A 13,494-nucleotide genomic window follows, 5' to 3' on the forward strand; every position below is an offset into this window, starting at 1 on the left:
AACTGTTGATTAAAACCAACTGAAGCTCTAAAAACATGTAACAACTAAAGGCAATTGAAATTTGCTGAGAAATTTGATGAGCCGGAAAGGAGACACTTTTGAGCGAAAATCGCCCCAAACGCCACCACCACCAGTACAGATCCGGAGAGTAGAAAACTAAAACCATCAACGGTATCAACGACACCGTGATCGAAACTAAGAAAAAGAAACCGGGCAACACCGGAGAGAAACTAAGCTAGCCATCGTCGCGAGAACCGATCGATGCCAGATGAGAAGCCATCCAATTCGCTATATGAGCCGAGTTTTGATGGCCAAAAAAAGAACAAACCGTTCTCTCTCTCTAAAAGATTTTAGAGAGATAAGAGAGAGCTCTGAAATCACTATAAATTTCTTAACCGTCTCGTTTAAACATTGTTACTATTCGGAGCATATATATAGAGAATAAATTAAAATTTAAAAGGAAAATTACTTAATTAACCGGGTGTGCGTGTCTTCGATTTAGCAGACCGGTTTAGAGCTTGAAAACAAATCCAATCAATTCAAAGTTATCTTCTTCTTCGCGATCGCAATCTTTTCTTCTTCTTCAGAATTCAGATCAGATCTCCGGCGACAATCATTGAGATCTGAATATCTTACAATAAGGAGAGAAATATGTACGGATTCGAGGCGCTTACGTTCAACATCCATGGCGGATACTTGGAGGCGATCGTCAGAGGCCACCGTGCTGGTCTTCTCACCACCGCCGATTACAATAATCTATGTCAGTGTGAGAACCTAGACGACATCAAGATGCATCTCTCTGCTACCAAATACGGCTCTTACCTCCAAAACGGTGCGTCATGATAATCCCTCATAGTCTCTCACAATTCTGACTCAGTTTTGATAATTTGACTTCGATTCTGGTTCATTGCGTATGGGTTCTGGGTTTTAGGCATTTGAAACTCTCCCAAATCCCTAAATTGATCTGCGAATTGAAGAAATTCTGAAGATATGAAATCTGATGTTTAGACTAGAGATTGGTTCCTTGAGTCTCTGTATCTGTATCTCCATAAAGACTACTGTTGTTGTGCTTGAAAATCTGCACAACTGCTAGTTTTTTGTTTATGAATCGTTGTTTTTTGCTGCAGAACCGTCACCTCTGCATACAACTACAATTGTGGAGAAGTGTACTCTCAAGCTTGTTGATGATTACAAGCATATGCTTTGTCAAGCTACTGAACCAATGTCTACCTTTTTAGAGTACATCAGGTAATGTGACATACTTATTTAGCTTTGCCAAAATTGTTCTCATAGTGTAAGATTTGTTACTTTCCTCAAAGTTTAATTACCGAGATCGCAGAGCAAATATATGTTTCACTATGTTGAAGGGAAAGATTATGATCATTCTGAAATGCTAGCTTAGATTGTTGTCTTGTTTTACCCCTGAATTTAGTTTAGTATATGATCTATCAAATTTAAGACGCTGGCATTTGAGATAATTGGTTTGTATGCAGATATGGCCATATGATTGACAATGTCGTGCTCATTGTTACTGGAACCCTGCACGAAAGAGATGTTCAAGAGTTAATCGAGAAATGTCACCCTTTAGGCATGTTTGACAGGTAACCCGCATCGACTTTTTGCATCTTCTATACCTCATCTTCTTTTTCACATTTATGTTTTTCTCATGCTCTCTCTTGTTTTGCCAGTATTGCTACACTAGCAGTTGCTCAGAACATGCGTGAACTCTATAGGTTGGTGCTTGTGGACACTCCTCTGGCTCCATACTTTTCTGAATGCTTAACATCAGAGGTACAAAGCTCATGGATTTATTATTCTATCTTTTTGTTTCTGTTATGAATGAGTATCACGTGCATACCGTATTACTTGTAGGATCTCGATGACATGAACATAGAGATTATGAGGAATACCCTCTACAAAGCATACCTTGAGGATTTTTACAAGTTCTGTCAGGTGCTAGTCCACTCCTAAATCCCTTTTTTCAGAATCTACTTATATACCTGCTAACCCCTTATTTTCTTTTCTTTTTTGTATCCGAAATAGAAACTTGGTGGCGCAACAGCAGAGATTATGTCTGACCTTTTGGCCTTTGAAGCAGACAGAAGAGCAGTGAATATCACTATCAACAGGTAATTACTTCCTGCATGAAACCACAAGCTGATGTTACCATCGTTATGTTGCTTTGTTTATGTACGCACTGAAACTGATTGTCTTTGCTATGCAGCATTGGCACTGAGCTCACAAGAGAAGACAGGAAGAAACTGTACTCCAACTTTGGCCTCCTGTAAGAAGCCTTCTACAGTCGAATGATATATTCCATCCAATGGTTGCATAAGATTCTTAACTGAGTATTTCTTTGCTTCTGCAGCTATCCGTATGGCCACGAGGAGCTTGCTATCTGTGAAGACATAGATCAGGTAAATCCACTAGCTAAAATCTGTTTATACTTATATAAATTTACGAATTTGGCTCAGTGAATCATATTATCATCCACTATTAGGTTCGTGGTGTAATGGAGAAATACCCACCATATCAAGCTATATTCTCCAAGATGTCTTATGGAGAAAGCCAGATGCTGGACAAGGCATTTTATGAAGAAGAAGTCAGAAGGCTTTGCTTAGCCTTTGAGCAACAGGTTTGTTTCTCTCTCCACAAAGTAACCAAAGAACTTTCCATAGTCCATCAAATCTCAGCTTCAGTTTTTGTTGTTTTCTATTTAAATTCAAATAACATTCTGGTCTTAATACATTAGAGACCATAGAGTCCAATTGCATTATGCGATATACTATAGCTTTCTCTCAATTTTATGTTTAATACTAACAACGGTTGTTTAAACATGAGATTTTGCAGTTCCATTACGCGGTATTCTTTGCCTATATGAGGTTGAGGGAGCAGGAAATCAGGAACCTGATGTGGATATCTGAATGTGTTGCACAGAACCAGAAGTCCAGGATCCACGATAGTGTGGTCTACATGTTCTGAGTCTGGTAAGAAGTGTAATCTGTCTGAAAAATTGGAGGAAAAGAGGAATTCATATGGTTGTTGGTTTTCTTCATTACTCCATATTTACGAGAGAATCTGCTGTACAATCTTGCGGTCTACATTCACTGTTGATGTCGCTCTGCGTGTATCAAAAACTCCTTAATAAGAATCTATCCAATTTGTTTGTTTGTTTTTGGCCATATTCTTGCTTGGATCCGGTAAACTCTTTGTAATGTTGAATAATTTACGATGTATACGAATTACTTTGGCGGCCATAACAGTTTCTTCAGCCTGAATTTGTCTTCCGGGAGTTGGTTGCTTCAAGTGCTAGCTAATAAGATGTGTTGTTGCTTTTGTATATGAGAAATCCAGAACACATACCTAATATAGCAATAGCTGGAATGGTTGAGACAGCAGTTAAAAGCCGTTTGATTTCACGTATGTTCCAAATTATTGCTTACCAATTTTCTAAACCGAATAAATCATCAGATATATGAAAATATATTAATTATATTATTCTATGTAATCCTTTTAATTATGCCCTTTGATTATGTTCAATTCTCATATATTAAAGAAAGAGTATCACCATATCACCTATGACTAGATGACTAGATCATAACATGTGTTACGGGTAGAATTTTCTTTTATGAAATATATTTGTAATCATAGTTTTAAGAAGCAAGTAATATTAGTAGTATAAAAAGTTAAAAATGTATTCATATTTTAGACAAATATTTACTAAACTTGGATTAAATCTCCGATTTAAATTATTTTAGTTTAATATATGTTTCCATAATACAATAACAAATAAGGTTATATTGTTATTAAATTTTGGGAAAATTGAAAATAAAAGACAAATAATTAAACTATTGTCCATCTATGCATTCTATATACATGACTAGATATGGATCCGTGCGTTGCACGGGTTACCGGTCGAAATTATCATTCTTAATTTTTTTATTTTATTTTTGTAAGCTTAACTAAACTTGTATAAACATATATGTTTAAATTTTAGAAAATACAGAATTTTAATTATTTTTAAATTTAAATTAATTATGCATAATGCGCAATATAAAATACTATTTGTAGTTATATATGTTACACTAATTGTTTAATCTTTTGATATAAATATTGACCTATTTATAAAATTATATAATTTTTTGTTTATTGTAAGTTATGATATTCATAAAATGTATATATGTTGTATCATTGAATTTTAATAAATTATTGTTATTATTATTTTCTTCATTTTAGTAAATTATTTACACCTTATAATTTCAATGTGGGCAATTTAGAAACAAAAATATGATACTAAATAACTTAAGACTAAAAAAAAAAAAAATTTAACATTTGACTAAACAATGTCTATTTGCTACATGACTTTTATTAATTTTTCCCCATATTACCCATTTATTTTTCGTTCTCTCTTTTTTTCTTCCTTTCGCCGGCGAGAAAGTCTCAAATCTCTCTCTTTCTCTCATTAGATTCTCTTATTTTTGCTCGATCTTCTGTTTCTCCTTCTCTCACTCTTGTCGGATTCTTCAGTACCATATCTTTTTCTTTTTCTCTATCTCCATTTCTCTCCTTCGTCGGGCATTACCACCGAGTTTCACTACTCCAACCCACCACCACAACTGGATCTCATTACTATCACAATCACTAACACCATCAATACCAAATCTCGCTAATTTTGACCCACCACCTTCGTCAATATTTACCGCCAACACCACCATGCTTGAACCACCGTCATCAACACCAATACCACGGTTACCGCCTCTTATCCTCTTTCTCCAACTGCACTTATTTCTCCACCTTCTTTAGCTCCTCCGACATCGGACCGAGCCTTACGACAACAACTCTAGTCTATGTCCATCGCCGTTCATAATTCTTAATTTTTCTCCACTATCATATATTTCTTGGATCTGAATATCACATGTTATTTTTAGAAAACCATTATGATTCAAAGTGTTTTTTTTATAAATGACATGGTATATTTTCAACAAATGATGAATGCATATAATTTTTACATGATTCATGTTATTTTTTAAAATTACCCTATCAGCACTTTCGTAACCATCAACCACCACCATCGCCACCTCCATAACAATCACATACTACTTTTCTTTTTTTTTCGTATGACATGTTATTTTATTAAATTCTTGTTAGATGTCTCTCTTTCGTCTCAAAATTCCAGTATTGATAATCTTTATTTTTAGATTACGTTTATTAGTATTTATTTCATGTTTTTTTTTTCTCCAAATTACAATATGCTGTCGTATGTTTGTCTTTTGGTTGAGAGCCATTTTTAAATTTCACATATCTGAAAAATGATAGTTTCCAAAGCTTTTTCACTCATGTTTATTGCTTTAATTATTTTTGAGTAAAATGTTAGTTACTAATATTATCCTAAAAATAATTTATGACAGAAAAAAAAAGTTTTACCAATAGAAAAGTTAAAGCAATGGTGGTGTTTCTGAAGAAATAAGTTTGCTTGGTGAAAATATGAAACAATCTATTTGTTTATCATTTTTCTTATACGATTAATAAATGATTGTATAATTTTTTAAATCTTTTTTCTATATTTAAATCTTTATATTGTACAGTTAGTATCTTATAAATAAAAATTTTAGCATAATTTTATAATTTCGTCTTTTTGTGGAAAATATACATATTATTTTCTTATATACATATATTTTTCTTTTTATATTTTTAAGTTGTTAAAAACAAAACTTTTGTTTACTATATGGCCAAATCTCTTATGGAAATATAGGTATAATTTCCTTATAGTTATCTTTTTACATTTTAAAACTTTTTAAATTTAAAATTTTTTTTAAATAGTTTTTTTAATAAATATTTTTTACATTTTTATGTTATTTAAATTTATAATTACGTACAATTATCTTTTTTTTTATTTTAAAAAGGAAATTTTTGTTTAACACGTGTCAAAATCTAAGATCGGTAGATTTGACACGTGTCACGATCCTATGAGTTATTAATTTTGAAAACCATACTTTATATAATAAGATTGGTCATATATGTTTTAGTATTGGTTATATATGCTTAAATATAATTAAAATCCCGTTATGTCCCCAGTTTCTAAAAAATCTTGTTAAACTATAAAAAAAATTTCCAAAACTAATTTGATTTCTTTCTAAAAGCTATTTGAGAAAATATAGGGAAAAAGCAACATTAATTATTTTTCATTATTTTATTTTATAGTTGATAATTCCATATCTTTTTCTACTTTGACTCTTTTTCTTTAAGAACCAACATTTTGCTCTAGTACAAATTTCCTCTTTCGATACCCGAATTTGTTTCTTTTGCTCTGATTCCAAGCTTGAATTAATATCCTTGTGCCGTGTGAATTAAAAACAAAGACTTTACAATAGTTGATTTGGTAATTTAATTGATGGCTTAGTTTGTCATGTGTATCGTTCGTTTTCGTGATTTATGATATTTACATATTTTAAGATTATTATTTTGCTTTGTGTAGACATGGAAAAAAGAGTGTCCAAAACTTCTGTAATTTTCTGACGAATCAAAATCACTATAATCGATTTTCATATTTAAAGATTTTTTTAAAAGAAATTCTAAATTAGATAGAATGTACTTTCTAATTTTTATAGAATATAAGAAAAAATGAAGAATACGTTTTCTAACATTTTTATAACATGAGTAAATGTTAGAAAATATATTCTAGTTTCCGTACTAAACCGAGAGAAATAAATATTACACTATTAATTTGTTTTGAGAATTTGATTTTAAATTTTTTTGAGTTGGTTGTTTTGAAATAAATAAAAAAACATTATAATAACATAATTTCATAAAAGATAACGTGTAAACATTGTATTATCTATAAATATTATTATATATATACAGAACACATATATATAGATTATATATACTATATTCTTTAGTAACAAATCAGAAACAAAATATTAAATTCTATAAAACATATACATGTATAATATCTAAGAAAAAAATGATAATATATACATAACATGACTTACCAATTCGCCACACATGTTCTCTAATCCGAACCTTGAAAGTTTGGAAATTCTTTCTTCTTACATGATTTCACTTTTGATTAGGATTAGAAAAACTAAAAAGTGCAATTCATGATATGCTTAATGAGTATACGAGACTACGGTTAGGTTGATTAGGCCACCGGTTAGGACGTTTTAATTAATTAGTTTTGGTAGTTTACTTTATGAGTTTGGTTTTCATAATTTCCTTTCTACGTTTAGGTTAGAATCTAAGTTGTATCATGGCCTATATAAATATAGGTCTTTTTGCTAATGAGAACTAAACTTCCAAGAATTAACCTTAATCTCCAAGAGAGCTTAGGGTTAAGCTAGCTTTAAATCTCTTTGTTCTTTAAGCTTAAGCAACGGGTCCGATAACAAGAGCTAAGGCTAAGGCTTTGGTTCATATCATGGAACAAACAAATGTTATATAAGAAAGAGATCAATGAAACGATATGAAGAATTTTGAAATAAACAAATGCAACAATAATGGAAGTGAAAACTATTAGAATATGGGCTTCCAACTCAAAACCAATTGGCAATGAGTGGAGTGGCCCATATCCCTTATATATTACTTAGGATCCCTTCCAACTTCCGATGTGGGACATTATGTCCTAATACACCCCCTCGAGATGATGGCTCTTTGACCATTAATCTCGAAATGTTCGGGCTTAGATCGACGGCATCAATTTTGGGCCTTGTCGATGATTGGACCATCTTTGGGTCGGATCGGGTTGGACGTGTGTGGATCGGGCTCTGATACCATATTAGAATATGGGCTTCCAACTCAAAACCAATTGGCAATGAGTGGAGTGGCCCATATCCCTTATATATTACTTAGGATCCCTTCCAACTTCCGATGTGGGACATTATGTCCTAATAAAAACTAGACAGTAACTAGTAATGTTGTTGGGGAAGGGTAACAAGAGTGCAGCCAGGTGGACAAGGAATGGAGCTGAGTCTTTGTGGAAGCACGAACTGATGAAAGAGACGAGGTTCATAGTCTCCCAAGTTCCTGTATTTTTGATTCCACTCTTTGTGGACTTGGAACTTTTTGGTGCCAAGGTTACATGAAACAAGATAAACATGTGTCTGGGAATAATTAGTTTGGCGGGTGACGAGGTAAACTATCTCATTATCGAACGGATGCATTACCACTGGATCAGTTATAAAGCTGAGATCAAGACCAGGATTGAGGTTCCACAATAATTCCCAAGATCCTTTAGAAGAGCCACTTATATAGTTCTCTAGTCTCCAAATCTTAAGCTCCTGGTTTCTTTTGTAGTCAGTGGTCATATACATGAGTGACCCACATGAGATAGTGAGAGTATCTTCATAACCCTCAGACCGGAAGAGCGTAGGTAATTTGATGACACATGAAATCTCACTATGATCATAGTAATCATAGGCAAAGATGACATTAGTTTCACGGCATAGCCAATAAAGACAACCATTCAAATTGATCGGATTTGATGAGAAGCGCTGGACTATGCGAGGTGACATTGCGCTGAGTCCATTTGCCGGAATCAGACGAAAAAATCTCAAAGTAAGGTCACTGTTGTTCATTTGTGTTACAAGTGCTGTGCCTTGGATAACAATGTCATAAGAAATAGGAGGTTGAGGGATATCTATCCATTGTCGCAACATAGGATTAGCGACACTAAACATAGTAGGTCTGCCTTTGGTCGAAACATCCACCAAAATCAACCCGTCCGTGATAGCCAAGATACCCGCTCGTTTTTTCTTGTTAGCTGCTTTCATTTCGTCCAGAAAACTTGAGACCCAAGAACCTAGTGACTGCGTCAAACCCCATTTCTCGGAGAAGAATTCCAAAGCAGTATTAGAATACTGTTCTCTGTAAAAGATCGACCACGGAGACGACAAGTTCCTTTGGTTTATGGTTCCGTAGAGATCACGAAAATAGGAAGACTCCAAGAGCGATTTCCAATCTCTACACACCAATTTTAGTCTTGCGACGTCTCTGATCCGTAGTCTCGCTGATGCAGAGAAACTGCAATTTCTCAATTAGATCCAAATCACAACACCAAATTGAATCGTCGTTCATAAAACAAGAATCCAAATCTCATGTGGTAGAGCTTAGAATTAGAAAGAGCTCTATCAACAATGAAATATCAAACTCTAAAGAGTTTACAGAGAGAATTGAAGAAGAAGAAGAAGATTACACTAATTGATATTTTTTGGTTAATTCCCTGCAAATGAAGATCATTTGCTATATATCTCTGCTTCTCGATTCTTTCTCTAACAATGCCATTAACCACTCATCTCTTGCCACGTCTCATAGCTATTGCTTCCACTCATCTACACCCACGTGTCGTTATGATATATCAATGCCTCGTTTCCTATATCAAATCCTCCCCCTTTGAAAAAACCTTGTCCTCAAGGTTTAGTAGCAAGAATTTCTTATGCAGATCATAACCTCTGCAGCTCTGTAATGCTATGATGTTCTTTCTGATTCTTTCACCAACACATCTTGAAGGCCAAAGTTCCCCTGTTGTTTATACTTAAAACTCCAAGTTTTGGGAAATTTTCCCCGTTTCACCGTGACCCTTATCATTGCTTGCCAGACGAAACTGCGACAAAGAGAAAGCAAAAGAAGTTTGCTCTGCATCTTGACTCCTCGGATTTGTGCACAAAGACCACATTCTTTGTGACGCCTGAAGTGGCTAGTTTCCGCAGGTTTAGAACTCGTCCTGAATTTGAACATCCAAGACTTTGGAGATAGTCTTTGCTTCCGTTTATGAGACTTGTCACATGTTGACTGCTCACAAAACTCAGCCACTACAGAGTGGAAATCATCAAAGAGTGGACTCAAAGCGTCTGCTACGACAAGTTGTTGATCCGCAATGACCATATGCATATCAAAATCCCCTAACAGTTTATGTTGATGGCTGGATTCTATGACAAGATTTGATACATGAGGTTGTGCAACACAATTTGTCTCCATTTTTGATTCAATTGACTCCGATTCAAGTCCTGAAACTGAATCAGTTTCCAGTAATGATTCTGTGGCATAAATTGCTTCATGTTGCTGCTCACAAATCCATTCTTGTTGCTGCAACAAACCCGCCGCCAAATTCTCCCCTTCAGAACCTCCTTGAATGGATCGCTGTTTAGCTTCCAAAGAGCACATTAACATCGGTTCCTCCGTAGGAACTTCGTGAACACATATCATGGAAGGTTGAACTTGATCTTCTCTCAGCTTATTAAGCTTTAATGTCTTCACGTCTCTGACAGATCCTTGCTTAATACCCTGAAGAAGAACCCTTTTATGTCCTATACGAAACTGCATCTCTAACTTCTTAAAATCACGAGTTATTGGCCCCAATGTCTCCATCCACTTAGCGCTTAATACCATATCACAACCCCTCAAGGGAATTATCATAAGATCAGCCTGAAATTGTGTACCTCTAAATTCCCATTGGAACTTATCTATTCTAGCATCAACCTCCAACATTCTCCCATCATCGACTGAAACTCTAGCCATACTTGTAGGTTGTAAAACACATTTCAACTTCTCAGCTACTTTAGGATCCATGAAGTTGTGTGTAAAACTCGAGTCAATAAGTATATACAATACTTGCTTCCCATAAGAACCCTTCACCCTCATCGTTCGGTAATGAGAGACTCCTGAAATTGCATTAGCAGAAATATGAGCTATTACTCTAGTTTCCTCCAATTCAACCTTCTCCCACTACAGGAAAAGAGGGTATTAATATCAGTATAGTATAGCGGTTTTGATAGTTCTGCTATAATTGAGTTTCGAGAAAATTTTCATAGCGTTTCTAAAAAGGGAAATGCTATGGTAAGATGACCGAGGGAATATTTAGTAGTGGCGCCTAATTTTTGGTTTTACGATAGCATATTGACAATGAAAACGTTATTATAGAGATAACCGGGAAAAGTGAAAATTTCATTGACTCCAAAAAAAATTTTCTAAGTAATAACATAATAAATAAATAAATAAATAGAGAATGACGTGCAATCAGAATTGAGAGGGTACGGAGATCAGTCTGGAATCTCGAGAATGACGTGCAAGGTCAGAAAACTCTGTTGCGATTGGAAGCTCCTACGCGATTTACAACAGACATTGATAAAGGCAAAGGATTGGTCTTTGATTTTGAGCATTCCAGTAGGTCCTCAACTGAAAACCAGAGTGCATTGAGACTGGCTACTGCAGGTGAAGAACATGACAACTCAAGCCTTAATTGTTATGCTACGGCTTCAAAACAGTCGTGTGGTTCTACGGTGTTCAGGGCTGGCTTTATAGCTGGTCCATCCGGGACCCAGACTAAAAATTCTAAGAGCCGGAGACGTCCAAGCCAATGGAAACGAAAAACTCAGGCGCTGGCCAAAGCTAAGGAAAAAACAAATAAGCAGGACTTGGAGAAAAATAAAGCTGTCATGGTTTATAAGAGGAAGGCTACTGATGAAGCCTTAACATCATCAAAACTCGCTAAGCGGGATGAAGAAAAGGTGGTTCCACATGAGGAACCGCCGAAACAAATATGAGTTTTATGAGCTGGAATTGTCAAGGCTTGGGGGGCAACTTGACAATTCCTTCTTTGAAGGAAATGCGGCGTGAGCATTATCCGGATTTTCTGTTCCTCCTGGAGACTAAAAACTCCAGCATTCACGTGAAGAAAGTGCAGCAATGGATGGGCTATGATCAGTCTCATATAGTCGATCCCGTTGGATTAAGTGGTGGTTTAGCATTATTTTGGAAGACAGCGTATGACGTGGAAGTTCTTAGCTCGGATCATAGGATCATTGATGTAAAAGTTAAACTTGGTTCGCAACAATTTTTTATCTCTTGTGTTTATGGTGATCCAGCACCAAATTTAAGACAAGTTGTTTGGGATAGACTGATTGATATTGGAGCTTCTCGAGATGATCCTTGGTTGGTTTTGGGAGATTTGAATGAAGTTCTAAATAACAATGAGAAACTTGGTGGACCAGCACGGGCGGAATCAACTTTCTTTCCTTTCCGGAATATGATAAATGATTGCCGTCTACGGGAGGTCCCTTGTATTGGAAATAAATTTTCTTGGGCTGGAGAGCGTAATGATATGTGGATTCAATGCTGCTTAGATCGTGCATTAGGGAATGAAGCTTGGTTTCATTTATTTCCACGAGTTCAAGCGGAACTTCTTGAAAGAATAGGGTCTGATCATCGACCTTTATTTTTACGCTTTGTTAATGAAAACATATCCAAGTCTGGTCGGTTTATGTTCGACAAGAGGTGGACCTCTAAACCGGAATTGTTGAGCATTATAAGAGATGGGTGGAGTAAGGAAAACACTACAGGGCCGACGAGTATTCTTCAACGTATAGCTGAGTGCAGGAAGCTCATTTCCCTTTGGATACGGCAGTCCAATCAGAATTCCAAGGAGAGAATTAAAAAGTTGAGGAATCAACTAGATAATGAAGGTTTGAAGCGACAGCCTCATCATGGTTTCATGCGTGAACTGCGATGGGAATTAGCGGAAGCTTACAGAGAAGAGGAACTCTATTGGAGACTGCGAAGCAAGGAAAAATGGCTGAGTGACGGTGACAAGAATACTAAATTTTTTCATGGTAGTGTTCAAAAGAGGAGGGTACAAAACCGTGTTCTCTCCTTATTTGATGAGAATGAGATCGAACAATTTGCTGAAGGATCGAAAGGGGAGATTGCGGTTGATTATTTTCGCAAGATGTTCTCTAGCTCTAATCCTTCTCAGATTTCGGAAGCTTTAGATGGATTGTTGCCTCGAGTGACTGACACCATGAACACAGAGCTTACTAAACCGGTAACAAAGGAGGAAATTAAGAAGGCGGTTTTTAGTATTCGTGGAGACAGTACGCCGGGGGCGGATGGTATGTCAGGCCATTTCTATCAAACTTATTGGGACATTGTTGGACCAAAAGTCGTTGAGGAGGTTCAACAATTTTTTCAATCTGGAATCCTTCCTTCAGAATGGAATTTTACGCAGATTTGTTTGATCCCAAAAAAGGTTAATCCATCAAGAATGACTGACTTACGTCCTATTAGTCTATGCTCGGTAATTTACAAGATTATTTCGAAAGTACTATGTGCGCGCCTCAAGGTTTATTTACCTAGTTTAATTTCGGCAACTCAAGGAGCCTTTGTTTCTGGACGACTTATCTCGGATAATATTCTCCTCGCCCACGAAATGGTCCACGCTTTAAGAACAAATCCACATTGTGACGAGGACTTCATAGCCATCAAAACTGATATGTCAAAGGCTTATGATAGAGTGGAGTGGAATTTTTTGGAAGAGTTACTTCTCAGGCTAGGCTTCAATGTTCAATGGGTTCAATGGATAATGAGTTGCGTTAGATCGGTCTCCTATTCAGTCCTCCTTAATGGAGCGTCGTATGCTTTTATTAAGCCGGAAAGAGGTATAAGACAAGGCGACCCGCTCTCACCTTTCCTCTTTATTTTATGTGCTGAAGCCTTGGTGCATAT

General features: G+C 35.8%; 1 protein-coding gene across 1 annotated transcript; it reads left to right on the top strand.

Moving 5' to 3' along the window:
- Positions 1-499: 499 nt before the first annotated feature.
- Positions 500-3,274, top strand: LOC9313194 (V-type proton ATPase subunit d1). Its single transcript, XM_021025754.1, has 10 exons — positions 500-832; positions 1,128-1,248; positions 1,494-1,601; positions 1,689-1,791; positions 1,873-1,953; positions 2,044-2,129; positions 2,225-2,284; positions 2,369-2,417; positions 2,501-2,635; positions 2,851-3,274. The coding sequence occupies exons 1-10, from the start codon at positions 652-654 to the stop codon at positions 2,980-2,982; spliced, it is 1,056 nt and encodes a 351-aa protein (XP_020881413.1). The 5' UTR covers positions 500-651; the 3' UTR covers positions 2,983-3,274.
- The last annotated feature ends 10,220 nt before the right edge of the window (positions 3,275-13,494 follow it).

Source organism: Arabidopsis lyrata (assembly GCF_000004255.2).
Source record: "Arabidopsis lyrata subsp. lyrata unplaced genomic scaffold ARALYscaffold_5, whole genome shotgun sequence".
Lineage (NCBI taxonomy): Eukaryota > Viridiplantae > Streptophyta > Magnoliopsida > Brassicales > Brassicaceae > Arabidopsis > Arabidopsis lyrata.